Below are 27,674 nucleotides of genomic sequence, written 5' to 3'. Positions count from 1 at the left end.
CTTGAGACGGCTGTGGTGCTTTGGGACCTGCTGCTCCCTCTCCATTACTTTCCCTACACACTCCATGGACTCATGTGCATGTGTGGGGCTTCTGTGAGCTGCGGCAAGGACACCTACATTTCAGTCCTTCTGTGTCCAGAAGGTTTCAGCACAATCCCAGGGCCATGGCACAACCTTCTCTGGGCTGCACGCTGCTCCACCCACCTTTTCTTGCTAAGAGCTTGCTTCATGACAGGGAGATGCCGCACAGATTCAGATCATACAGTTTATTTCGGTGAGAATTAGAATCAGGAAGTAGATGTTAAATCCCATGTAAGCATTCTGACATTACAAACTCCTAGGCAGTTGGCCAACTGGTTAGCTTAGACACCTGAGCACATGCTTCACAGCTCAAGGCACACTATCCCCCAATACTGAACACAGTCTAGATCAGTGCGGTCTAGAACCTTCTGTGATGATGGAAATGGGATGCCTCCCATTAGACGTGGCCTCTGAACAGATGAAGTGTGAGCACAAATGAAGAGATAACATAGAGTCAACGGACTTAGATACAAACAGTAACTGCTGCATGTGGTAGTTAGGGGCCCCATTTTAGACAGTGTAGAACGAGAATCCTGGAAGCTGAGGGGCCTTTGGTGACCATATTCAGTCCTTATTGTGTGAAAGAGGAGATCTGAGGCGCTGAGGGATGACAATGCCCTTGCAGCATTAGATTCATGCCCTAGCGGTTTGCTCAGAGAAATTTCATATAAATAAGGCCAGAGGATCATGGGTGAGAATAGGAGGCCATCTGACTAGTAACTAGTGGCCAAGAGCTTAGTTCCGTACACTTTTGAGAATCACTTAGGTTCAGCAGAGCTGAGGGTATGGAGTGAAGCTCTCCTATCTCAGCTTTTACCAGTGGGAACAAGGTCATACAGTGCCCAGTGTACTCAACCATCACTCATGATGGGAAGGCTCTGAGGATTACAGCATCTGAGATTGGACCACCTTTCACTCATTTTTTTCTTTCCAAAACTGGTCTGAAAGACTATCAAATGTGCTGTTGTGGGTCATGACTGCTTAAACCCTGCAAACTGATTTGAGGGCTTGCTGGGACAGCCCAGAATGCCCACCAGGCTAAGGACATAGACAGACAGGAAGAACAAATGGCTGTAACATGTCCTGCATTCTCTCCATGGCTACAATAACCGTCACCAATTCACCAGGAAGACCGCGTGGCAAGATTTAATAGTGTTGGCATCTCCAAATGGTGTGTGGCATCACAGGCCAGCTACCACCAGTGCCTTATTATTGCCATTGGGTTGTGACTGTTGGTATAGTGACGACTTCAGGAGCAATAGGTAGATTAAAAAACCGTGGCTGGGAAGTTCTTTCGAGGAGAGGGACCAGGTGAGGAGCAAGAGGACTCAGAACCTGACGAATGTGGCATCAATCTGCCGCACGGAGGGTAGGGCCAGCATGACCTTCCGCCGGTACTGTGGGTCCTTCTGCAGGGGGTTGCGCTCCAGGTACACAGTCTCCAGGCTCCTGGCACCCTTCAGCTCATCAAGGTCACTCCAGCTCTCCAGGAGATTGTCATTCATCTGAAGGAACACATGAGAAAAAAGCCTTTAGAGATCAGCTCTGGCCCCTATGTGCTGGGATCCCCCAAATATGAGACAGAGGTTATTAAAACACTCTACAGCACTGGCTCTCAACCTTCCTAATGCTTCAACCCTTTAATACAGTTCCTCATGTTGTGGTGACCCCCCCAGCCATTAAATTATTTTTGTTGCTACTCCATAACTGTAACTTTGCTGTTATGAATCATAATGTAAATGTTTTTGGAGACAGAGGTTTGAAAAAGGGGTCGTGACCCACAGGTTAGAACCACTGCTCTATAGTCCTCCTTATCCCCATCCCTCACAGATCCTTCCATCACCACGTGGCACTTCCTGGCTGCCTTTAGCAGCACTGTGGAAAGCTCTACTGCTCACACACAAACTAAGTCCATTAAGAGGAGTTGAGGCAGTTCTGGCTGCACACCTCCTGACCCTCAAGCAAGTCTGAAGCTGGCTACTCTTCCTACACACTTGCTCTCCCCAACTGTTGCCAAGGCTGAACTCCAAGCACGACTCTTAGATCACCTTTGTGGTACATTTCTGAGGATGTCTCCATTGCTTGCTCCTGTATGCAAAGGCCACCAGTGGCTGACCAACATTGCCAACACCAGATGAGAACCACCTGCAGTAGGCTGGGGGCTGAGCCTGGCAGGAGAGTGCTGTCCCTTCTCAAATGTGCCATCAAGATGAGACCGAACTGGTTGACTTCTACATTGTCCAACAGATGCATGTGGCTTCATGTTGGGATCAATTCAGAGCTACCTTGAGTAAGAACCTACAGTACCAGGTTAAACTGTTCAAACCCATTTTCCAGTTTAAGTGCTGAGGCAGAAGTTTGGGAAGGACACCTTTAGCAAAGTAGCCGCCTAGATGTGGGCCATGGCATGCTAGTAAATGTTTAACCAATAGCTTGTTCTAGAGGACAGAGAAAAACCAAGATTAGTTGAGTGTGCTACTTTCTGTGGCTGACGTTCAGTACCATGGCTGACTTAGCACCAACATGCCATCACTAACTAAAGCTGTTCCCAAGTGTGCACAATTGGCTACTCATGCCACTTAGGCTAGATGTGGTCTACTGCACTTATGGGTTTGAAGACAGGAAACTAAATGGCAGGGCAAGCTGCTATGTCAGCAGCCTGAACAGAGGAGCCAAGTCTAGCAACATACTTCAGGACTGACTTGCAGCTCCTGCCCATGTCAGAAGTCATGTCTGTAGACACTCCAGGTTGCAGGGTCTGCAGCAAGCAGCTGTAGGAAGAACGAGGGCATCACTCCTAGAGAAGTGACCTCTGTAGTCTGAGAGTCTACCATAGGAGACAGGCTATATGTGAAGCAGAACAGAAGTAGAAACCTGTAGCCTGGATGAAGGGTCACTGGATGAGAATGCAGTGGAGGGGGGCATTTTTTTTTTTTCCTGGAGCTGAGGACCGAACCCAGGGCCTTGTGCTTGTAGACAAGCGCTTTACCACTGAGCTAAATCCTCAACCCCTTTATTTTTATTTATTTATTTATTTTTGGAGGGGGGCATTTTAAGAACTAGATTAATTTCCATGTAAGAGCTTCTCAGGCACTTGTCCTAAGACCCCACTGTCCACAGGACTTGGCCTGGTACCATTCTTTATGGTCAGCATAAGTCCTAGGAGTGTTGCTTCTCCTGCACTGATGATTCATGAGGCCCTATCCTGTGTGAAGCCCTTAAGAATGCTGGGATTTGACAGAGTGATGATGTTTGTGGGGAAAGGTAGGGAGGGGATGAGCAATACAACAACAGTCAGAGCCCTTAAGGGGATCATGGAGCTTTTTAAGAATTATGCTTTGATTCCTAAGTGGGTTGGGAGTCCATACAGGATTTGTTCTAGAAGGGTCTTTATGCCCCCCACCCCCAGGTTTGTCTTTTTATTAGCTCATACACAATAAATTTCTGTGTCATCCTTGCACAAGAGCCATGCCAATTTCTGTATTATTCAGGTGGGAAGAGATGGGGTTCTGGGTGCATTTTGAAGGCAGGGGCAAGTATTTAGAAGTTGGAGTGGATCTGGTACACAGGAAAGGGGAGGTTTAGGTGGATGCCAAGACTTCTGGCCTGAGGATCTGGAAGGATAGAGTCAACTGTCCACTGAGGCTGAGTCAAATGGAGGGACTGTAGGGACAAGCCATATCTAGATCCAGGGAAGACATTGGAGCTAGGAAGAGAAACCTGAGCAGAGTGGTGACATTTAAATCTGTGAGACCGGACAGGGCTGTCAAGGAGAGGAAAATGAAGACCGAACACTGCAGCACTCCTGTGGGTGCAGAACAGAAGAGGAAGAAGCAGACAACCAAGAAAGACTCAGGGAGACAGGAGAATGGAGGCCCGTGGCTGGCTGTCTATTTTCAGAAATGCACAGGAATCAAATATAGCTGCTGAGAAGTGGGAGAAAGATGAGGAATGGAAAGGATGTTGAATTTGGAATGTATCCACTGGCAGAGTGGAATTCAAAGCAGTGTATAAAGGGCAGAGTGTGGGCACCGACCCACCATGGTACCTTGATACTGGCTGGCCAGGCCATGCTGGTGGCTGCACACTTAATTGCAGCAGGCTCAGGAAGATGGATGTCTGCTTACCACAAGCCATCACCTCATAGGGCAAGTCCAAGCCTGCCAACATGAGCCCCCTCTGCTGCCCCTGTCTGGCTCAACTTCAGTGGGTAAGGGTCCACCCTTGCTGCCAGGCTAGACAAGGGCTGGCTGTGAAGGAGAACTGAGAGGGGACAATGGGTGAGGAGGGGAAGGAGTGACGCCAAGGCGGGACTCAGGATGTCATCAGGCCAATGTGTCTGAAGTTCATGGAAAAGGGTATGAAGAGGAAGAGGTGGAGGAACTGAGATGTTAGGTCATTAGAGAGATCATCTACAGGGACACTGGTATCACCGACGGTGTAGACAGACAGAAGTGGTGTTGGAGAGCGTGAGCTAAGTACAAATGTCTGCAGAGAAGAGAGTAGCTGTGTGTGTGTGTGTGTGTGTGTGTGTGTGTGTGTGTGTGTGTGTGTGTTTAGGAGGGGTGTCTGGGAGCTGGTAGTGTGCAGGGTGCTGGATGGGTCACATAGCCTATGCCAGCAACCACTAAGTCACTGGCCAAGTGTGCCACCAGGCTGTTTACCACTGACTGGAAACATAGGACAGCACTCCTGAGAGGCCCAGTGGGGTGAGGCCAGCACAGGCACATTGAGAGAAAAGAAGCAACTGATCCATTCATTTGCTGGTGACACGTAGGTAATGTTTGTCGTTAGAGTAGGTATCAGCAGCAAGGAGGCTGCTGCACCAGGTCCTCCTTTCTGCTCTAGATTTTGGCCAGCATGATGCCTGCCTTGACAGTCTGGTAAGGGGAAGGGGCAGGACTGGACCTCCAGGGACCTGTGCCATCCCTCCTAGAACCAGACTGTAACCGTGGAACATTTCCAGTAGCAGGAGAGAGGCAAACCGTGCTGTGCATTGCCCATGCTTATCTGCCTGCTATTTTTCTACTGGGTTGCTTTCTTGTCATTTTTAGGGTTTATACATTATAGAAAATAATCTTGGCCTTTCAGGTGACCATCATACTCATGCATCATGTGAAATGTTCCTAGGTTTTATATATAATAATGTATCTAAAAAGTGTATCTATAAGATGGAAAGGATATATGCTAAAAGGGCTTTCTTTTCCTCTTTAAACCTGACCTTTTTATAAATATAATAAGCATATATGTTTATTAAGAAGAAATGCAACAAAGCTTTTACTACTATGGGAAACAAATCATGTGCCACCTGATGACATTTTGGTTAACAAAAGACTGTATCTCAGTGGTGGTCCCCCGGGTCCATCTAGTCAAGGTCCCACAAGGTGTTATTTAGTGACATCATAGCTGTCTGTCTATGTACACTCTATGATGCTCAGATAACCGAAGTGTCCAATAATATATTTCTCAGAGGTGTCTCCATTGTATAATACACATGACTATTTCTTCATGTGTATGTCCCATCATTTTGTTAGGATCCTGCATGTGATACTACCATGCTTCAGTGTGTGGGTATGTTTAAGGTTCTGAATGCTTCCAAATACTTATGCCAAGCACAAGGGTTGCTGTACTACAGACTGGCTGTAATCACACTTCACAAATCTGCCGACTTCACAGACAAAACGCTTTCTCTCATAGTTTTTTAAAAGATGGATTCAGTTAGAATTGTGTGGGCATTTGCCAGCAATGATTACCCTCCTGTTTCTGTCAGCAGAGTGCTAACCTCTCCTAGTTTAACAGCCGCATGCTCAGCCTCACTGCAGTGACAACCCTTCCTTTCCTAACTCCCTCTCTGGATTCACCGAGTCTGGATCAAGCACTGTTCTAAGAGCCGGTGAGACAAAAGAAACGACATGTACAGAACACAACAGCACTCGGCCTTCAAAGCAGGGACAGTCTCTCTGTGCTACGACAAGGAGAGCCTGGAGGACACCACACTGTCGAAGCAGCAGTGACAAAAGGTCACAAGCTGGGTGGGAGTCAGAAGGGAGGAGAGGGAGGGACGATTTGTCAGACAGGAGTGGTGGTGACGGCCACACAACCAGGAATGTGCTTAACACCATTCCATTCCACACAACCAAGGTTTAGATAGAACTTTTAGGTTTTGTTTTTAAAAAGAAGATTACAAAGTCCTAAACCAACCTTTGTTCTTTGGCCTTCCTGACCTTTACATTTATTAGTGGGGAGACACACAGATGAGATGAGCTTCAGCTCCAATCACCCCTGGAGCAACTGCTGCTGGACTTGCTTTGTTATAAACTAATAGAGCAGGACATGGTGGGGAGAGCTGCCTTCACAGGCTGGACAGCAGGCAGTGCAAAACAGCGACTCCTGAGAGGGAGGCAAGCGGCGAGTGCCTCGGTCACCCTGGCTGGCCTGTGAGGAGGCGCTTTCCATTAGGTGAGGAAGGGAGCCAAACAAACCGGAAGCCGCACTGAAGTGAAGTGGAATTGTGTGTAGGTGGGGAGAGATGACGTCAGTCAGAATTTCTAGGTGAGAGCGAGCTACATAGGAAAAGAAAATCCAGAAACCCTGTGGTGTCTCCCTCCTTGTATCTGGACTAAAACTAAGGTAGATACAAACAGAGTGGGAGAATGGGCTGAAATTTACCAGGGCCCACATGGAACAAAGACATGTCTGTGGCTTCTGTGACACTTACTAGAGACCATAGAGGGGTAGGCCATACTCAGGGACAGAGCTGGTTAGCCTGAGAGGATAGAACATGCAGCTTCACGCTAGCAATAAGCCTTGAAGGTGAGCAGTGACTTCACTTCTTGCTAGATACAAAGCCCAATACATTTTGAAGAAACACAACATGAATCCAGATACATAACTTTTAGTTTCACAATACCTAACATACAAGAAGTTACTAGCCACGCAAAGAAGAAATGACAGAGAAATCTAAGAATCTAACGAGAAATCAAAAAGACCAGTGCAGGCTGCAGAGACAGCTCAGAGGTTAAGAGCAAGGCTGTTCTTGTAGAGGGTCTGAGCTTGGGTCCCAGCAGCCACATCAGGTAGCTCACAGTCCCCTGTAACTCCAGCTCCAGGGATCCACTATCATCTTATGGCCTCCATGGGCACAGGTCCTCATGTGTGCACAATTCATACTCAGACACACATAGATATACATAACTAAAACAAAACAAAACAAAACCATAACAACATGTTCTCAAAGAGCTGAAAATCTAATTAGAACAAAAAATTCACTGAATAGGTGTGATCATCTTCACTGTCAGCATGATTGGGTTTAGACTCACCTAGGAGATGTCTGAGTATGTCTGAGGGAACTTCCAAAGAAGTTTAACCAAGGAAGGAAGCCATACCCTGAATGTGGGTGGCATCATCCCTTGGGCTGGGATCCTGGACTGAATAAAAAGGTGAAAAGTAGTATCATCAGCCCCTGCTCTATGTTTCCCAGCCTTCCCTGATGTGAAGGGTCCAGGATCTAGCTGCATGCTCCTGCTACCATGAACTCTGCCATGGCAGACTGTGCCTTTAAACTGTGAGGCAAAAATCAATAAATCCCTTTTTCTTAACCTCTGAGCCATCTCTCCAGCCCAAATCCTCTTTTCTTTTACGTAGCCTTTGTCAGTTACCTCGTCAAGAGAAATACCTAGGACTGGAGAGGTGGCTCAGCAGTCAGCTTGCTGCATGATGAGGACCACAGTTTGGATTCTGTGTAACAAGCCAGGCACCCTGCGCGTGTGTGTAACCCCAGCTCCAAAGAGGTGGAGACGGGATCACTGGGGCTTTCTAGCTTCCTGCTTAGCTGAGTGAGAGAATGCCAGACCCAGGTTTGGAGAGAAACTCTGCTTCAAACAAACAGGCAGAGGATGACAGAGGAAGACAGAGATGCCTTCTGTGCCACACACAGGCACAGGCATCCACACATACACATATGTTCTATAAAGACACATAAACACTAATAAATACACAGATCTCTAAAAAATGGAAGTACTGATAATGAGCTTAACAGCAGACTCGGTATTGCAGAAGGGAAACCAGTATCTTGAAGACAGCAACAGAAATCACATAAGCCGAGGCTCAGCCAGAGCAAGGCCTGAGGACAGGCGGGGTAGATGAGCAGATGTGCTATGATCGATCTAATTACCAAAGGACTAACACACATATCCTTACAGTCTCAGAAGAAACTAAGGGTTGGAAGGGACTGGAAAAACTTTAGAGGGAAAAACATTTTGTTTTCTGTATTTCACAAAACTATAGATTTACCTATTTAAAAAGCTCAGCTGGGCACGGTGGCTCATGCCTTTAATCAGAGCACTTGGGAGGTATAGGCAGGTGGATCTCTGTGATGTCAGCCTGGTCTACACAGAGAGTCCCAAGAACAGTCAGGGCTACATAGAGACCTTGTCTCAAAATAAATAAAAAATAAAATTGTGTATCTGTAAGTGTACTAAAAAATGAAGGTAGGGATAGTGAAATGGCTCAGTGGGTAAAAACACATCCTAACAACTTGATTTTGATCCCCAGAACACATGCACGACACACTGAACATCAAGGCATGCAGGACTAAAGCATTCATTCACATGTTTACTTAATAGGATCCACTGAGCCAAAGAGATAGACACCAATTCCACTAAATTTAAAACTTACCCAGAATTCTTGCAGTTCTGTTAGATGGCTGATATTTTCAATCTTTTTTATCCTATTTGATGCAATGTCCAACATGGTGAGTTTGTTCTAGAAGAAGAAAATATTTTTTTCTGGATTACTGAAGTTCAGTAGCAGCATGCAGCCATGTGCAACAGTGTGGAGTTGAGCTGAAGGCTCAGGTGAGCCACCCTCCCTGCCTTGGGTCGGCTTTGATAGAGCGAAGGCCGATACCTACTCACTTCCCATGGCTTCCCCAGCTGGACCTGAGTCAGTGTTTTTGCTGGAAACCTCAGGAAGTGAGGTTTCCTGAAGTGAGCCCTATAACTACAGAGGACCCCAGTGAGACCCTTGCTCCTGTTCTTGTGGTCTGGGAAGAGCAGTGACCCTGAGCTTTGAAGAAGGAATGCCAATCACTGCAGCATGTCTTTAGTGCTTACCGTGAGGAAACAGTGCCAAATTTCTCTACAGTGGAATTCCTCTCTTCAGTGAGGCTGAGGAGCTTGGGGTTTGGGTGAGGATAAGACACAGTGGAGGTGTGAGGAGTAACAGAGATGCCTTCCTGTCTTGGACAAAGCTACCTAGGGCAATGCCAGGAAGGCCTAGGTACTGAAGGGCTAATGCTGGAGCCTGCTAGGACATAGGAATGATGGCAAGGAGGGCAAGTGGAACTTGGCAGTTGAGGATGGTGTCTGTGGGTACCAACTATCTGTAGGATACAGCCTTGTGGTTTTTCTTTGGGTAGCCCTGGATGTCTTAACAGCTAGCTCTGTAGACCAGGCTGGCCTCAAACTCACAGAGATCTGCCTGCCTGTCTTTGCCTCCCGAGTGGTGGGATTGAAGGCGTGTACTACCACCACTTGGCTCACAGCATTGTGTTTTATGATGTGCCCTAAAAGTGCATGTCAGATGCTTCCTGAAATACATCAGCCTAGCTTGGGTAATTGTTTTCAAGTTTCCAGCTTCAAGATTCAAGAGAAGAACAATTTCATGGTGGAAATTAAGTCTACTGTAGCTTATAGTGCTTGCCAGTATGTTTTAACAAACCACTGTCATGTTTTCCTAGACTCCATGGGAATCTTGTAACTGGCTAGAAACCTGATAGGAGTCCTTCCCTCCTCTGTCCTAAAGACCTCTTAGAATCTTAGACTCATGGTCTCTGTTTTCTACTGCATTCCTAGTGTCTCGATTCCAGATCTTTCTAAGTTTTAATGGAAATTAAAAAGGAAAAAACATTCATAGTCAGTAGCTATTGATTTTAAAATGGCACAGCTGTAGCTTCCCAGTCCCTTGGAGGTTCCACAGTACCACCCTACCTTCCTCCACACCCCATGCAGGTATCACACAAGCATTAGCACACATGCTAGAAGCACTGAGTCCAGAAGTGCATAGCTATGAGAGTACTGAGTAACAATTCATGGGGCTTCAGAGTCAACAGAGCCATGCAGCAACTGTACACAGGAAGGGACTACAGTGCCAAGTTGAGGACACAGCAGGCTGGGACAGGACAAGCCCACCAATGGAAACCTTCCCTAGCACCCTGTCATGCCCTGTGGTGTTCACACTGTGTGCAAGACTGTAAACTAGCAAAACAGCTGTAGTCTGAAAGCCACTACAGATCGGAGTCTCGTCAAGTCCAGGTACCAAGGCTCAGCGGGAAGAGTGCTGGTAGTGGACACTGGCCACCAGGACTCTCCCTAACCTTTCTGACCTGAGATCCAGCTATACACTCAAGCCCTTTATATGTGAGGAGGATTTGAGTATTCATTCAAAAGCAAGCAAGAATTTTAAGACTAAAAACAGAAAAAAAGAACAGGGTGGGGTGGGCAGCTTATACACACCACAGGTCATAGCTTCCCATGATAAAGTAATGCTCACGTCAAGAGCCAGAACAAATATTTTAGGTTAATGAAGGGAAAAGCTCAGGGCACAAAAGAGCCAAATTCATCAGATGCCTTGGGACATTGAAGAAACAGCATCTGGTAAGTGGGACAATGACAATGCATGTTCCACCAGGAAAATAAATTCCCGATCAAGAGATAAAACTTGGGAGAACATTAGGTAAATATTTTATGAGTTGAAATAAAATCTGAAAAACTGTCATATTTGACTATGGTAAACATTACAATGACACGGTTACTGTTAAGACTGTTATCCATGCGGAGCAGGGGTACTGGGCTGTCAGTGTGTGCACCCACCCAGCCCCAAGTCTTTCTGAAGTCCCCCTGTTCCAGCTACTGCCTCCATCTCCCCTTTGAATTACCATTCTATACTACAGAAGGTCACGTGCTGGTTTTCACCATATATGCTGCCTAGGCTAGCCTTGAACTCAGGATGTAGTCAAGGTTGGCCTTGAACTTCTGATTCTTCTGCTTTCATCATTCAAGTGCTGTGATTATAGGTGTGTGCTACCACACCTGGCTTCACATGCTAGCTAAATCCTTAATTTGACTGCAAAGTTGGAGGAAGGCTACCAAACTTTGAATAGGCAAATTTTAGCTTTCCTGAAAATTCTTATACAAGTGATGAACTAAAACTCAGAACACTGGTTTTCCTCCAGAATCTCACTGATGGTAACCAGATCCTGGGCTGGGGCACAAAAGGGCAAAGGAACCTGTGATGAGATTTGAAGAGTGATGTTTCCAAGTACAAAAAATCTGACCTAATCTTGCTACATTTGTTGGCAATTTAACAAAACAAATCAACCAACCAAATAAACAAAAACATTCCCCCAAAACAAAACAAAACAACCCCAGTAAAATTAAACAAGAAAAAAAAATCTTTTATTTGTCTTGAATCCTGGCTGGAGAAAAACAGGTGGGGCCAAAGGCAACTTCTAAGTAGGGGAGGCTCTTGTAGAATGGGAAGCTGGAGATGGGTGGGAGGAGTAGACAGGGTGGTGAAAGGCAGTGGGGAGGAGACCTTCAGCACTCTGGACTCCAGGAGAGGGGTCAGGGGAGCAAGAGCCATGCTCTTCCTTCTAAGCAGGTGAGCTGGGCTCACCCTGTAGCCTTTACAGGCTGAGCCAGGGCAGGAAGTTCAGTGGCCAGAGGGAGAAATGGGAAGGATAGAGCTGATACTTGTGTTAGCTATCTGTGTAATACAGGGGGGCAGGTAAGGATTTTTCAAATCACTCAAAGGCCTACAATACATGGCAGATGTGCAGTGAGCTACCCTAGGAGGGTGTCTGTCTGCGATACCTGTGTTGAAAACCCACAGGCTGCCATGTGACGTGCTGGCCCTTTGGTCCACTGGGGTAGATGGTCCTTAGCTCACATCCTGTAGGTAGTATGTCCACCTGAGGCCAAGTTTGGAGGGCAGTGGGTACTAGCACCCGCCCTTCCCTCTCCACCTCCCGTTATCTCCCTCAGACAGACTAATGGGCTCTTACGTTGTTCTCCAGGCCCTCGATAACCTCGATACCATTGTGGCTGAGGTATAGTTCACGCAGGTTCACCAAGCTCTGCAGACCCTCAATCTTTGTTAGCCGGTTGCTCTGCAGAAAAGAATTAAAAAGTATCAGTCTTGGGGCTGAGGAGATGGTTCAGTGGTTAAAACCTCTTCCATTCAAGCTTAAGGACCTGAGTTTAGACTTTTAGAACCCACATAAATGCCAGGTAAGTGTGTGGTGGCTTGCCTGCAATTCCAGCCTTGGAAGCCCAGAGATAGGGGATCCCTACAGCAAGGTGGCCAGCAAAACTAGCCCTATCAATTAGCTCTGGGTTTAACTAAGTAAGAGACTTACTCTATGAATAAGGTGAAGAATGATCAAGGGTGATTCCCAACTTTAATCTAATCTGGGGTCTCCACAAGCATACACACATACATGCATGAATACACACATATTCATACCACACAGGAAAATATTCAAAGATAAGAAAAAGAGCTGTCAGCTACACAGAAGGGGAGAAATACAATGGCTTTAGAAATGGGGGCTGGGTGTATAGAGAAATGGTTCATTGGTTAAGAGCACTGGCTAGTCTTCCAGAAGACCTAGGTTCCATTCCCAGTACCCACATGACTGCTCACAATCATCTGTACCTCCAGTCCTGGGGTATCTGATGCTTTTTTCTTCCAAGAGCAGCAGGTATACATGTGGTACATACAGGCAAAACATCCACACACATAAAATAAAAAACAATATAGTTGATGGGTGGTGGTGGTGCACGCCTTTAATCCCAGCACTCAGGAGGTACAGGCAGGTTGATCTCTTGAGTTCAAGGCCAGCCTGGTCTACAGAGTGAGCTCCAGGAGAGCCGGGGCTACACAGAGAAACCCTGTCTGGAAAAACCAAAACAAACACAATAAAATATTTTAAATGTTCTTAAATGGGACTTGAGAGAAGGCAGCTAACATTTTGGGTCGGTTGTACTGGGTTGAATATCACACATGGAAGTTTTGGGTTTTTATATGAAAATCTCACTTTTTTTTAGATTTATCTGAAGGTTTACTTGAAGTAATTAAAAAAAATTTGTCCTGAGTATGTATGTGCACATGCCCATGGAATGGAGGGTACTTGGAGGTTAGGGGCAACTTGTAGAAGTCAGATTGCTCCTTCCACCATGTGGGCACTAGGGGTTGAACTCTGGTGGTCAGTTTGGGTAGCAGGAGTCTCTATCTGCTCTGCCATCTTGCTGGACCACTGAATTAATTTAACAATTTAAAAATGTCAAAAGTATCAATGAAAACGGTTTTTAACTTTTGTGTATGGGTGGTCTATCTGTATGTATGTCTGTGCACCATGTGCATGTTTGGTGCTGAGGTGGGGAGAGGGTGTTGGAGCTGCCATGTGGGCATTGAGAATGAACCCAGGACCTCTGGAAGAGCAGCCAGTGCTCTCAACTGCTGAGTGATCTCTCCAGCTCTCCTCAAGGTATCATGTTTAAAAAAAAGAATTAAGCCGGGCGGTGGGGGCGCACGCCTTTAATCCCAGCACTTGGGAGGCAGAGCCAGGTGGATCTCTGTGAGTTCGAGGCCAGCCTGGGCTACCAAGCGAGTTCCAGGAAAAGGCGCAAAGCTACACAGAGAAACCCTGTCTCAGGAAAACAAAACAAAACAAAACAAAACAAAAAACCCCAAAAATAAACAAATAAAAAAACCAAAAAACCAACAACAAAAAAAGAATTATTTAGTATGTATATGTGGGTATACGTGCGGACATCAGAAAACTTGCAGGAAGCCCGTTCTCTCCATTATATAGGACCTGGGGATTTGAACTCAGGTCTTCAGGCTTGGCAACAAGCTCCTTTACTCACTGAGCCAGCTCTCTATCCTAACATTTTTGTTTTACAACAAATCAATTTTCATTTCTTTTAGAGTATCTGGCAACTCAATTACAGTTCAAAAACTTAGAGAAGTCGAAGCAGTCTGCAAGGCACTTGTTTTACTTAGTCTAAGAGGAGTTCCTGTGCCATGACTGGCTGTCAGGTCAGACCTGCCAAACCAGGCATCCCAGGCACACCCTTTAACTCTTCAAGGTCTGAATCTACTAATTTGCTGCCAACTCCCCCACCCCCAAACAAAAACAAAGCCTCAAAAAAAAAAAAAAAAAAAAAAAAAAAAAAAAAAAAAAAAAACACAACAAAAAAGTCCACAGGAGTCAGGCATAGTGGTGCACACCTTTAATCCCAGTACGCAGGAGGCAGAGACAGTTGGATCTCTTGTGAGTTTGAGATCAGCCTGGTTTACAGTGAGATCCAGGCTAGCAAGATCTAATAGTGAGACTCTGTCTTAATTGGAAAAAAAAAAAAAAAAAAAGTTAACATGAGTCTCTGCATACACTAGTGCTGAACAGAAATGCCCCCAAAGCCATGGTCCCACAGGGTCTGCCTTCTCTGTACCACTGGAGTGAGCTCTCCCTTCTGAAGATGGCATAGAGTCCATTCACCTATTGTTCAACTGCCAACAGGGAAAGGAAATGAAATTCTTTCATTATTTTTTCATGTGCATAAACATTCGCCTGCGTATATATTTGCACATCACATGCTTGCCTGGTGCCCTCAGAAGCCAGAAGAGGGTGTTGGGTTCCCTGGGACTAGAGTTACAGATATTTGTGAGCTGCCGTGTGGTTGCTGGGAATTGAACCTGGATTATCTGGAAGAGCAGCCAGTGCTCTTAACTTCTGAACCCTCTCTCCAGTCCAAGGAATGAAATTCTATCTTTTAAAAATGAAAATAAATTTATATGTGTAGGTGTTTTGCCTGAATGTCTGTCTGTCTGTGCACTATCACCTATGTGACTGGTGCCTGCTGAGGCCAGAAGAAATGTCAGGTTTTGTGGGAAGAGTTGCAGACAGCTGTGAGCTGCCATGTTGGTGCTGGGAATCGAACCTGGATCCTCTGGAAGAGTAGCTGGTGCTCTTAACCATCTTTCCAGTTCCTCAAACTGAAATCCTTAAAAGTAAAAATAAATTACATAAAAAGAATGGAATTTTAGTTTAGAATATATGTACATGTATAATCTGTGGGTTCTAATGTCTTCATCATCTACTGATTATGGAACAGTACTGACCATGGACATACTATGGGAATAAAACAGGTTGGGTGTGCTGGGTCTGGCCCTGTGGGAATGAAAAGCTGGGAGCTGGTGAGGTCCAGTACCTGCATACTGAGGACTGTCAGGTTTGTAAGTGCATCCAGGTTCTGAAGTTTTGTAATTTTGTTTTTCCCCAGAAACAAACTCTCCAGGTTGGTTAATGTGTCGATATTTTCAATTGCCTGTCAAACAGATGAAACGCCAAGTAAAGAATCCAGACCGCAAGACAAAGCAATATAAGACTTCAGCTCTGTGATGTTGGGACATTTCCAACAAACTCTCTTTTGAATACACAGTATAGAAAAGGAGGAAAATTATGGGGATTAAAGACTCTGATTCCTGGCTCACTCCCAATCCTCATTCTCATCCTCTCTCTCGTTTCTTGAGACAAGAGTTTCTTTGCAAAGCCGTGACTGTCCTGCAATTCACTCTGTAGACCAGGCTGGCCAGGCTGGCCTCCAGTTCAGATTTGCCTGCCTCTGTCTCCCAAGGCATATACCACCACCACCCGGCCAACTCTCAGTTTCAGAGCTCTAGGATTATTTGAAAACTCATCCACTAGCTGATTTCTCTGGCCCAACGTGGCACTTCATTCTACACAGCTTTTGAGGTTATGTATCCCCATGAGCCTCAGCCTCTACAGAAATGAGGATGCTGGGAATTTGATCTCAGAAGCCCACGAGGGACGCCCTATGGCCATCCCGTTCCTCTTCCTTTGCTTTTTCTTGCTGCAGTCACATCTACTTAGCCCTAGCTTTGTACCCTATGGCTCTTGAAGAACCCATAAGGGCAGGCCACAAAGCGTGGTGCAGTACTTCCTAACACCAAATGGGGGGTGCTTCAAACATGGAGTGGCAGACACAGGCAGGTTAATACCTGCCTCAGCCACTGACTTAGGAGAGCAAGGACAGGCACAGCATAATGACACAGGATGTCAAGACTGGCTCATATAATATGCCTGACAAAGCCCTCATGTGTGCCCATGGGGAAGCCACCCTCTCTGCCTGGCAGACCCTCTTCCAATCTCAGAACCTACATGACCCTCTGAGGTTCCTGTCTGTCAGACACAAGGCATTTTCCCCAGTAGTTATGAGTCAACTGGTAAAAACTTGGTTTTGCTGGGTATGGTAGTATACGCCTTTAATCCCAGTACTGGGAGATCTCTGTGAGTTCCAGGCCAGTCTGGGCTATAAGACCCTATCTCAAAAGACTTAGTTTAGAAGCCAGGCGGTGGTGGCGCACACCTTTAATCCCAGCACTCGGGAGGCAGAGCCAGGTGGATCTCTGTGAGTTTGAGACCAGCCTGGTCTACAAAACGAGATCCAGGACAGGCCCAAAGCTACACAGAGAAACTCTGTCTCGAAAAACCAAACCAAACCAAACCAAACGAAACCAAAAAACACCAAAAAAAAAAAATAAATAAATAAAAAATAAAAGACTTAGTTTAGTTTCTGTTGAACACTGTATTACTTTTTTTTAAAGGCATCTCATTTCCATTCTGACCTGTTTTCAAGGTCAAATGGATCTTGAACAGCAAACCAAATCCTGCCAGAGGACACGTTTAGGAGATGAAGGGCCAGCCCAACGTTCTGGGGGCATTTTAGCAGCAAGATACTTGCTTATCACATGACAGATCACTGTAAGTGACCACCCCCCTCCTAGGCTTGGGATGCAGATGGAAGAAAACCACTACGAACAGGTTTAAAGGAAAGCTTAAGTTGCTTATCTTATGATGCACAGCTGGAACTAGCTTGGCACAGGACCATGATACAGATACCAGACTAGACCAGTTGGTGTGAGCACAGTTCTTATTAATTAACACTGGCTTCCAAGGCTCACATAATCAACTAACCTGAGCTTATAGCGGCTCACAGAGACTAGACTGAACCAACAACCAGGGAGCCTCCATGAGACTGACCTAGGCCCTGCACATATGTGACAGCTGGGTAGATGACTCTTGTGGGACTCCTAACAGTGGATCAGGGGCTGTCTCCAACTCTTTTACTGCTTTCTGGACCTACTCCCTATACCTGACCTCCTTGTCCACCTTAACCTATGGGGAGGAGCTTAGTCTTACTGCAGCTTGATATGCCATGTTTTATTGACACTCATAGGAGGCCTGCCCTTTCCTGGATGGGATGGAAGAGGAGGGATGGGGGGCAGGGTTGGGGAATGGGAGAAAGGACTGGGGGGGGGGAAGATGTGGGGAGGCTGTGGCTGGGATGTAAAATAAATAGATGAATAATAAAAAAAAAAAAAATAGTGGCTTCCAGGTATCAGTTTTCCTTAACTATTTCCCTGTGTCCTCCAAACACTAAGAACATAAGAAAGCCTCAGCTGAGCACATACCCTATGCACACCACTGCAGATCCACCTGTACTTACCCGGATGCGGTTCGAGCCCAGCTCCAGCATCTGCAGTTGATGTAAGGTACTTATGTTCTCAATTTTATTGATCTTATTGTTGACCAAGAAGAGTTTTTTCAGCTGCGTCAGTTTGTCAATCCCTTCAATGTTCCTCAGCAGATTAAAAGAAATATCCAGAATCCTGGAAAGAAGCAAAATATTTCTTGAACGATCAGACTGTATAGAGTCAGAATTCCACTTGGAAGGATATCTGCCTCCAGGATCTACAGTCACTAGGAGATGGGATCTGACCACAGCCCCACCGCTCACTGACTGGCTCACACTGGAGCTGACCTATGGGACCATGAAGTTGTCTGGGCATGGTGGCACATGTCTGTAAGACCAGTACTGCAGAGGTGGAGGCATGAGGTTCAAGATTCAAGATCATCCTCAGTTACAGAGAATTCAACTTAGCCTGGGCTACAGACACACTCTCCAAAAAAAAGGGCCAGCACCAACAAAGGAATGAAGTCTAGATAAGGCTACAGCCAGGTAAGGCTGATCCCTTTAGTCCAAAATGTAGCTGATATTTTTGTTTTTAAAAGAGGCGATTATGATTAAAGCTCCTGTCTTCCAAATTCTCACGTCATTATTGAACGGGACCCAGCCAGAAGCCTAGTTCCAGCTGTCAACACTAATGGCACACATGAGGCTGTTGCCCCCTCTAAGAGCTCTAGCACAGGGCGGCTCTCCAGGACTACAGCCAGGCAGTGGATAGGTTCTAGGGAACCTGGACACCCAACCCATCCCATCTCCTCTGGTCTCTCTACTCACTCCAATTCTGTCAGCGCCTCCAGATTCTCAATCTTCTTGATCTGATTATCATAGAGATCCAGTTCTCGAAGACTCTGCAGTTCCTCCAGGTTCTCAATGCATTTAATTAAGTTTTGACGGAGGCACAGTGACTGGAGGGTAGGAAGAGGATCAGCATTGGCAAAGGAGAACACAGGGCCACCCTCCAGGGACTGTTTTATGCTGATCATGGAGGGGCAGGTGAGTGAGAGTAGGAAGCTAGAGTTACCCTCCTCTACTTGAAGACAAGTGCAGCCCCAAGGGGAAGCAGGAAGACCCGATACTGAGTACACCTGTTTGGGGAGGGCTGGAGTGTAAGTCAAGTTCTCACAGTTGGAGGGACCTTTACTGGGCTCCACTTTGAGAAGTAAACTTCACTGCAGTGAGCTGGGATAGGAGACTGCAAGTGTTCACCAAGGCACTATCAGAGCCCAGAAAGGCTCGAGTTCCTCAACTACAGGAAAACACCTGTCCCATCAGATTAGAGACAGGATATAGGCCAGTAGCACCCACAGGCTAAGACTAAGGATTGTGTATATTCTCAAGTAAATGTCACCAAGTCACCTTGTGTGCAAGGACAGATCCTTCTCACCTTCACTTTCTTCAGGACCTCAAAGCCTTCAATCTTCCCAATGCGATAGTGATTCAGATCAACGTCCTGAAATATAGAGGAATCCTGCTCAGATCCATCAGAGTTCCTGGAGACCTAGCCAGAAGCTGCTTAGGAGAACGCCAGATGGGGAGGTAAGGGAGAGGCTGTGATGCTAAGCAGATCCACTTGTGATTGGCAGGTTGACAGTCCTCGGTTTAGTTGTGATTTATGTTAGTTTTATGTAAAACTGACCCAGTAGTGATTAGTCTGAATTCAGTTCCCTAGCAACTAGCTGAACACACACATGGACATAGACACGGACATGGACACACACACACAATTTTTCCAAAATTGGGGGTTGTGAGGACCCTACGCATCAACAGCATGACTACTGGACTTGTCTAACTTGAATCAAAAACATTTCATTTGCCACACAGTTCTTACTGGCTAAAGAGAAATAGATTTCAACTGCTGGTATTAAAAATAATAAAAATACAGAAAACCAAACCAATCAAAAGAGGCTCGGGTGATCTTTCTAGTCACTGATCTGTCACCCTTATAAAAGATACACTGATGGTTAGGGTCATCTGCAACCATGCCCCTGAGGCTGAGTCAGGCAGGCAGCATTACCTCTGCATCTCGGTCCAGGCTGATGGTTTCCATATCCACTGCCAGCTCATGTTCCTCTAAAAATAAACAAACAAAAATGAATAATTCTGTTAATAAGAATCAGTGGCCACAGGTTTTAGTAAAGAGTTGCCACTCTGCCCTAGGGCTATAGAAGTTTTTTGCAGTGGACACTAAAGATGAGAAGGTGATAGCAAGGCCTCCAAAGTCTATCTGTGCCTCCGAACTTCCCAAGAAGCCAAAGGCGGCTTGAAGCTCTTGGTGGGAAGGAGGAAAACAGCTGCCTGAGTCTTGTAAACCCAGTGAAGCCTAGTCATTGCTGGGAAGCAAGTCCCCACCATGGCTGTCCCCTTGGAATCGCTAGAGTTTGTGCTGCCAGAAGCCTATCCACCCATGTATTCTTCCCCCTCTAGTTGTGGCAATAAATCGGGCCACTTGAATACAGCTCATGCTGGGCCTAGTACATGTTCTGGGATGTGCCTTTTACTGCGTTGGAAAGTAGCCCAGCATTTACAGATGCTTCCCTGACAGAGAGGGAAACAAAATGAAGCAGAGCTCAGCAGACAGGATCAAAGAGCTTCAGTGAATAATTTAAGCACACTTCTCAATTGGAAGCCTGGTGAACTAATTCCAGCAGAGAAGCCCATTTGGAGGTCATGAGGCTATCTACCCTAGAGAGCCAGATATAAACTGCTTCCTGCTGCAGTGGAGAGCCTTCATCAGAACCTGATTAAGTATGATGTTGAAAGAACTAAGACACAGAGAAATGCAAATACATGTACATACATCCCCCAAATACTTGAGATAAACAGCATTTCCCCCTACCACCAAAGTGTCACCCACTTTTCCCAGCAGTCTTATAATTTTTTTCCTTAGTTTGTACTAATTGGCATCCAAATAAAGCTACCTATTTTGACTGGATCCCTGCCCCACCCACTTTTAGACAGGGTTTCATTCTGTAGCTCAAACTGGCCTTGAAGTTTCTTAAATGTTTATTTTATGTGCATGGGTGCTTTGTCTACACTGTATGCCTGTCCCCCACTTGAAAGGCCAGTAGAAGGTCTCCAGGAACTAGAGTTACAAACAGGTTGTGAGATGACAGGTGGGTGCTAGGAACTGAATCCACATCCTCTGGAAGAACAGCCAGTGTTCTTAGCAACTAAGCTCCAGCCCTTTGCCTTGAATTTTATTTTATTTCATTTGTTTTCTTGAGACAGGGTTTCTCTGTGTAGCTTTGCGCCCTTCCTGGAACTCACTCTGTAGACCAGGCTGGCCTCAAACTCGCAGAGATCTGCCTGGCTCTGCCTCCCGAGTGCTGGGATTAAAGGTGTGTGCCACAACTGCCCAGTTCTTCTTCTTTTTTCTTTGTCGGAGCTGAGGACCAAACCCAGGGCCTTGTGCATGCTAGGCAAGCGCTCTACCACTGAGCTAAATCCCCAACCCCTGCCCAGTTCTTAAGACACTTTTTATCTTGAAACTTTCTAAGGGAAGGAAACAGACCGCTATTTTTTTTTTTTTTTTTAGTGCCTCTTTGAGCCTAAACTCTTCTGTTCCAGAATACTCTTTCTCTCCTCTATTCCCTTTACTTCTTATCACTCACTACTATTTTTTTCCTAGGCCCCCTTTCCTGTGTTTCTTTTCCTTAGGGCATACATGCACTTGCATCTTACAGTGGAACCAGCTTACACACTCTTGACCTCAGCCCACGTCTGGCTCCTCCAAACATTAGCAGACTCTGTGCTGGTCAGCCCGTTTCCTCACTGGAGGCCTTAGAGAAGCATGTGGCAGTGGGCCAGCTTAACAAAGAAGAACTGGCCCTACATGGCTGAATTCACTTCACTGACTTTCCATGGTGTCTTTTCTACAGCAATCAACAGTACCCAACTAACTAAAATACATTGTTTTCTGTTTACCAGAATTTATAGTATAGGAACCAATCGGTATTAAATAATAGGAACCAGACAAATAAGAAAACAGTACGAGTCCCCTACTCCTCAAAAGACAGCAGTAATCCACTGTCTATAAGCTCAGGAAGTTGTGACAGGAAGGCACTAGAACTAAGGCAAGCAGCCAGGCCACTGGTGTCCACACCAGACACCGTGAGACTGAAAGCAGGCATGACTGGCCACAGCACCGGGCCAGGCTCCACCGAACTGGGGCTGTCCTAGGCTTCTCAGGATATGTGCTACACAGCCAGTTTCCTGTCTACTATAGCATCCAACATGGGCTAGGGGGCTAGGGACATAGCTCAGCTGTAGAGTCTTGCACAGCAGGTGTGAGGAGGCCCTGGGTTCAATCCCTAGTACTGAAGAAAAAAAGGGGAGGTGGTTTGGGAGATGGCTTAGTTAATGAAGTGTTTGTGCAAGCACAGGACTGAGCTAGATCTCTGGAACCCACATAAAAAAGCTGAGCATTGGGCTGGAGAGATGGCTCAGAGGTTAAGAGCACTGACTGCTCTTCCAGAGGTCCTGAGTTCAATTCCCAGCAACCACATGGTGGCTCACAACCATCTGTAATGAGATCAGGTGCCCTCTTCTATATACATAAGTCTTGAAAAAAAAAAATGCTGAGCATGGTGGTGTGCTTGTAATCCCATCACTTGAGAAGCTGAGCCTAAGTGGTAATTTCCAGGCTAGTAAGAGACCTGTCTCAAAAACAGTAAACTGAGGAGCAACACCTGAGTCTGTCTTCTGGCATCTACATGTATACATACATACCTGAACACATATATACACTTCACAAATGTGAACATGTACACATATATACATATACAAGTGAGGGAAAACAGAAAGGTAATAACTGTCATGTTTGAATGTGTTTTGCTGAAACTTAGGTAAGTATGAGCAGTTTCAGTTTTTTTAAGGAGTAGAAATACATGTTGCCAGAGAATTACTGTATGTTCTAGTCATCTAGAGGTAAGAGCATGGACTTTAGTAAGCTGGGCTCCAGACCAACTGGCCTGCCTTGCAGTAGGGATCTCTGGCTGGCATTCAACTTTTTTATTTTCCTCACCTATCACACATTAGAGTTCTCTTACTGTGAGTGACCCATCCAAGTAACACAGCTAGCCAGGAAACGAAGCCCAGGACCATGCTGCTTTAAGTTCCAAGTCTTCTAGGTAGCCTAATGTTTCAGTGGCAGAGATCTCATCCCTTCCATGATCAAGTTGAATGATGATAACAGCGCCTATTTGCTCTATCCACCCACATCACCTCCAGAATATCAGCTCTGAAGTTCCAAACTAACTGTGGTGGGTACTTCTGTGGTAATCTCCTTTTGCCTTAAAATTTGGTTACCATAGTTACAAATCATCTTTGCTGGCACACAGTGCACAATGCTATTTTTAAAAGTAGCTATGTTTTTACATTTATTTTTATAAAGGTAATGCATAATTATGAATACCTGAAAAATCCACAAAAATCTGGAAAATGTAAGAGACAGTTTCCTCTCAAGCCTGCTGCTAAAAGAGATCCTCAGCAATGCTAATGTGTTTTCTTTTTAAACAGGTAAAACTAAATTCTCATGCTTCTTAACTAAAAATTGTATCTTAAGATACACACTACTTGGAAATTTGCCTTCCCCACCAACAATTCAGCTGGGACATTTTTCTGTGGTTATGTTTTCTGTTATTCTTTTCCATGTAAACTGGTTTTCTGAGCAAACACATAAGCATAGGCCATTACCAAGGAGGGTATAAAACCTCCATAGGAAGTTGTTCAGTTCCAAATGGAGTGATTGTCCTAACGTCTGTGCTTGTGACAGGTGATTCTCAGGCCTATATAAATGTCAAGGTGGATGTGGGCACAGTAGCACACACTCTTAATCGTAGCATTCGGGAGGTGGAGGCAGAGGCAGGCAGATCTCTGAGTTTGAGGCCAGCGTGGTCTACATAGCAGTTTCAAGACCAACCAGGGCTACGTAAGTGAGAGCCTGTCTCAAAAAAGAAATGTTGAGGTTGGAATCAGAAATGATTTTTCATCCCCGTGGCAGGATACGGAAACATAGCAGTAAACTACCATGCTCTCTTCTAATTTTGTTTTCTGAGTAAAGGATTAAAAAATCATTTTCTGGCTCTGCTCTTGGTGACACATTAGTGCCAAAATCACCAGTAGTAGTACTGTCCCTTCAGCAGAAATGGATCTACTGTACCCATAATGTAAGTCATTATGGGTAGTTGCTGAGGCAGCACCCCAGAGAGCAGGCTGCCCTCTGCCAGCCTGCCCAGCTGCCCACTCTACTGAGGACCTCTGAAGAACACACCTCCTCCCACAAGGAGACACCATGTGCAAAGAAGCAGCAATCTTCAACAGCTCACTCCCCTATGCGGTGAGTTCATGGTGGACTATGCCCAGTACCTTCTGGGTCCTCCGGCCCCCGTTCTGTTCCGTCCTTCAGGCTCTGCTCACTGAGGTCTGTCACGATGCCAACCACATGTTTCTTCCCTTCCTCATCGCCTGATTCTTCAGATTCTACCCGCCTGTCAACTGAACCCATACACATCAGTGAGAACTCACATCCACTTCATGTGACAATGTGAGGAACATAGAACAGATTAACACAAGTTTTAAGTCACAAAGACTTCTTTCTGAAATAGCTGAATTCAGTTTATATGAACACTTGAATGTCTTCTATGCCCCAGCATTATTTAAGATCTAGACAGGAACGGGGAGGCCATGTGGGCACAATTAACATGCTGTCCTTCTCCTCTAAGAACTTGTAAGGAACTGCCAAGTGTTCTGAAAGCCTCTGGACCACCTGCAATCAGGAACACTAATGGCACCATACAGTGAAGTACCTTCCAGGTGGCCCTCACATTTGACCTGATGTCCACCACAAGAGGGGACCACAGTGAACTTCTGCCATATACCTTCATTGATGTCCCACTAGCCATGTGGCCAAGAAAAACCGATTCAATTTACAGGCCCCCATTCTGAAAGAAATCAAGACTAGCTAAAAATCAAACTGTGAGCAGGAAGGATAGCCAATGAAAATGAGACTGTGTCCAAAGTGCCAAATGCCCCAGGTAAACTACTGATGTTAAAAGTCATCAGGACAGAGTGTTGTTATCAACGCAAAGCTTTTTGGAGTAAATAAACAGGTTTTGAGTTATGAAGAAAGCAATAATGAAATAAATGTGGCTTTGGCAAATGATCTTCCTTTCTTAACCTCAATATTCATATCTTGTAGGAGAGTTGGTGGAGTAACAAGCACTCACTCCCCCACCCCGGGTCAGGACCAAAAGAGAAAGGTCACAAGAGTGGCCCGTGTGTATGACCTGGAGAATGTATGAGTTACCAAGAGGCACAGGACAGTCTGTGATCCAGGATTAGGGAAATTGGGTGCTGTGTTGTAGACTCTGCACCACCCCCAGGAGGAGCCAGAGGACAGAAGGGACAGTCAGTGCAACTGCCCCATCCTCAGGGCACCAGAGGTTCTGGAGCCTGGGACAGGGTACAAGAATGTGACTGTGTGGTCTGGATAGGACAGGCTAACAAAAAGGCAATAATGGCTATCAAAAGGAGGAAGGTTTGAGTTGAGGTATTGGCTGTGATAGAGAAGGGGACAAACTATAGAGCTCAATGAGCTAGTGAGTGGCCCATGCCTTTAATTCCAGCACTGGCAAACTGACCAGGGTGGAGCTCTATGAGTTCTAGGTCGGCCTGGTCTACACAGCAGGCTCCAGGCCAGCCAAAGCTACACAGTGAGACCCTATCTTAAAAACAAACCAAAGCCACAACCCCTTCCTCCTGAGGGAAAAAAAAAAAAAAAAAAAGACACGGGCCTCTAGAAATGTGTCAGCTGGTAATGACACGTGTGGGAAGAGAGAAAAGCCTGGTTTTTGTATTTGCCCTTTACTGAGAAAGGGAGGAAGAAGGGGGAGGAAGGTACTGCAGGAGGGAAGGGGGATAGGAAGAAGCATTTCCTTGCTTAGAAAAGATTCAAAGGTAAAATACAAAACAAAAGCCCAGCATGACTCCCTGAAAGGCTCTGCAAGCCCTTTTCTGGGAAGCCTTGATGGCTCTGCTCTCCCCAACCCCCATCTCATATGACTTAATTTAGGTCAGACTCTTTTCCATCCTCCTTTGCTTTGACTGGGCTTCCTTGCTCCTCCCCACCTGTCCCCAGTCTGGATGACATCGAGTCAAGGCCCAACTCTGGGCAGCATCACTTTCTCAAACACACCCATCCCTTGCTCTGCAACCCTCTTCCCTACCACTCTTCTCAGAAAAGTGACTGACTGCGTGACTGCGCTTCCAGAAGCAACACGCACCAAAATAGAGGAGTCTTTAAAAGGCATTTAAGGGTACAGATTCGCCTGATGCTAGCTACGATGGGTGTACGAGTGTGTGTGTACATATGCATACACCTATATCTATATATCTATATACACACACATATACATACAACACACATGTGCACACATGTAACGACTGTGTATCTACACAACTGTGTACAAAAACATGCACATATGTAATGTCTATATTTATGTGTGTACATGATGACACAATCCAACAGTGTCTTAAAAAAGGAAGAAAGTGGAATTAGTCCTTTCAAGACTGAACGTCTAGAAGACAAGACACCGCCTCCTAAACTCAATCTGCGAACCTCCTTGCTACCCATCGCTCTGCCACAACCCATTCGCTTCCAGAGCAGACGCTTTTCCATCCATGCCGCGTGAACAAACTATGGACTTTGCAGGTCCCCACGCCTGAAACCTCAGTTTCCCAAAGAGCAGACAGTCCCCCGCCCCCTCGCCTGTCAATGTCGCGGCTTCCACGTCCGTCCCCCTTCCCTGGGCCGGCTCGCGCCACGTTGTTCCCGGGGCTCTGCTCCTTCCTGGCCGCTGCCGCCCTCGGGCCGGGGCTCCCGGGCTCCGAGCCTCCCCCGCCCCGTCCAGCCCGGTTGGCAGCTGTCAGAGACCCGTGGCTGTGGCCAGAGACTGGAGTCCGAGCTCTGATCCGGCAAGAGGCCGTGCCCGCCCAGCCCCCAGCTCCCCGCTCCCCGGTCGCCCGCAGGGGCCGCTCACCCTCCATCATCTCCTGCGACTGTTGCTGCCCCGCGCTGCGCTCCGCCGCCATATTGGCTGCTCTTCCCCTTTCCGGAATCTGTCGCCTCAGGCCATGGGCCAATCAGGACTCCCGGCCGTGTCAGCCAGCCAATGGGACCGAGCATAGAAGCGCGAGCTGACACGCTTGCGTGGACGCAGTGCTTCATGGGAGTTGTAGTTCCCGCAGCTCCCCGGCTCCACCTGAGTTAGGTGAAGAGTGAGTGGAGTCTAGGAGAGCAGAACGATAACTGACTTCCCGGCAAAGCATCAGGCAGCATGGGAGGCACTTCAAGCTTGCGACTTCGCCCAAGTCATGGTGCCGACTTCGGAGGCGAAGAGCTACTGCGGCCAGCAGAGCTCTACAGGTTACAGGTGAGGCAGGTTAGACTTGCATCCCCGACCCCGGGAGCCCCGCTGATGTGTGTCTGCACCTTGGGCCGGTGGGCTAGGGAAGACCGCTTTGCTCCGCGCCTGCGCGTTGATTTACTGGTGCCACGGGCTGCTTTTCGCGGATGCTCGGAGCAGGAGGGAGGGGCCGCGGTCCGGCTCGGGGGCGCACGTTCGCCTCCTCCAGCTCACGGAGAACCACCGCATCGTCCGCTTCCGCTCCACCCTCCAAGAACGTGGTCGTCGAAAGGTGGGCTGGGCGTCGCTCGCCGTCCTCGGTTCCGCTGTGGGAGTAAACGGCAGTCCCTTGGCGTGGGTGGTGGGTGGCAGAGAAATCGGTCTCTTTTGGCTCCTTGGAGGCTCGGTAGGGGGGCGTCCGGTGAGTCCCTAGCAACCGTTGCGCGCGCTCTGCAGCTTGCTTTCACTGAGGCCCGCCCATAGGGGGGTGTCTGGTTGGTTCTTGTCGCCTGTCACTCTGCGCACGTCGTTCTGCCATTGGTCGGTGGGCTAGAAGCGCGCGGGATCTTCGCGTTGT

The 27,674-nt window shown here is 46.7% G+C and overlaps 2 protein-coding genes across 2 annotated transcripts in view; one reads left to right on the top strand and one right to left on the bottom strand.

Annotated features, from left to right (window-relative positions):
* Positions 1-251: 251 nt before the first annotated feature.
* Ppp1r7 (protein phosphatase 1 regulatory subunit 7) lies at positions 252-26,824 on the bottom strand. Its single transcript, XM_036173390.1, has 10 exons — positions 26,732-26,824; positions 24,060-24,188; positions 19,708-19,763; positions 19,078-19,143; positions 18,468-18,598; positions 17,673-17,835; positions 15,354-15,470; positions 12,146-12,250; positions 8,758-8,844; positions 252-1,586 (listed from the first exon to the last, which is right to left on the bottom strand). Exons 1-10 carry the CDS (start codon positions 26,781-26,783, stop codon positions 1,410-1,412), a joined length of 1,083 nt encoding a protein of 360 aa, XP_036029283.1. The 5' UTR covers positions 26,784-26,824; the 3' UTR covers positions 252-1,409.
* Positions 26,825-26,942: 118 nt separating this feature from the next.
* Pask (PAS domain containing serine/threonine kinase) overlaps positions 26,943-27,674 on the top strand; it is a 37,607-nt gene continuing 36,875 nt past the window's right edge. The window contains exon 1 of the mRNA XM_036173389.1: positions 26,943-27,124. The gene's annotated coding sequence lies outside the window, so the exon portion shown is untranslated. The remainder of the gene's footprint in view (positions 27,125-27,674) is intronic.

This window comes from Onychomys torridus, chromosome 23 (assembly GCF_903995425.1).
Source record: "Onychomys torridus chromosome 23, mOncTor1.1, whole genome shotgun sequence".
NCBI lineage: Eukaryota > Metazoa > Chordata > Mammalia > Rodentia > Cricetidae > Onychomys > Onychomys torridus.
The sequence above is the reverse complement of the archived record's forward strand: the minus strand, read 5'-3'. Positions and strand labels throughout refer to the sequence as shown.

Bases quoted from the DNA above. Each gene is read 5' to 3' on its own strand.
- Ppp1r7 (XM_036173390.1), bottom strand. From the start codon at position 26,783: ATGGCGGCGGAGCGCAGCGCGGGGCAGCAACAGTCGCAGGAGATGATG. The intron at 19,764-24,059 runs GTACTGGGCATA...GTTTATTTTTAG, and splicing joins GGGGCCGGAGGACCCAGAAG to AGGAACATGAGCTGGCAGTG. The intron at 15,471-17,672 runs GTAAGTACAGGT...TCTGTTTGACAG, and splicing joins TGGGCTCGAACCGCATCCGG to GCAATTGAAAATATCGACAC.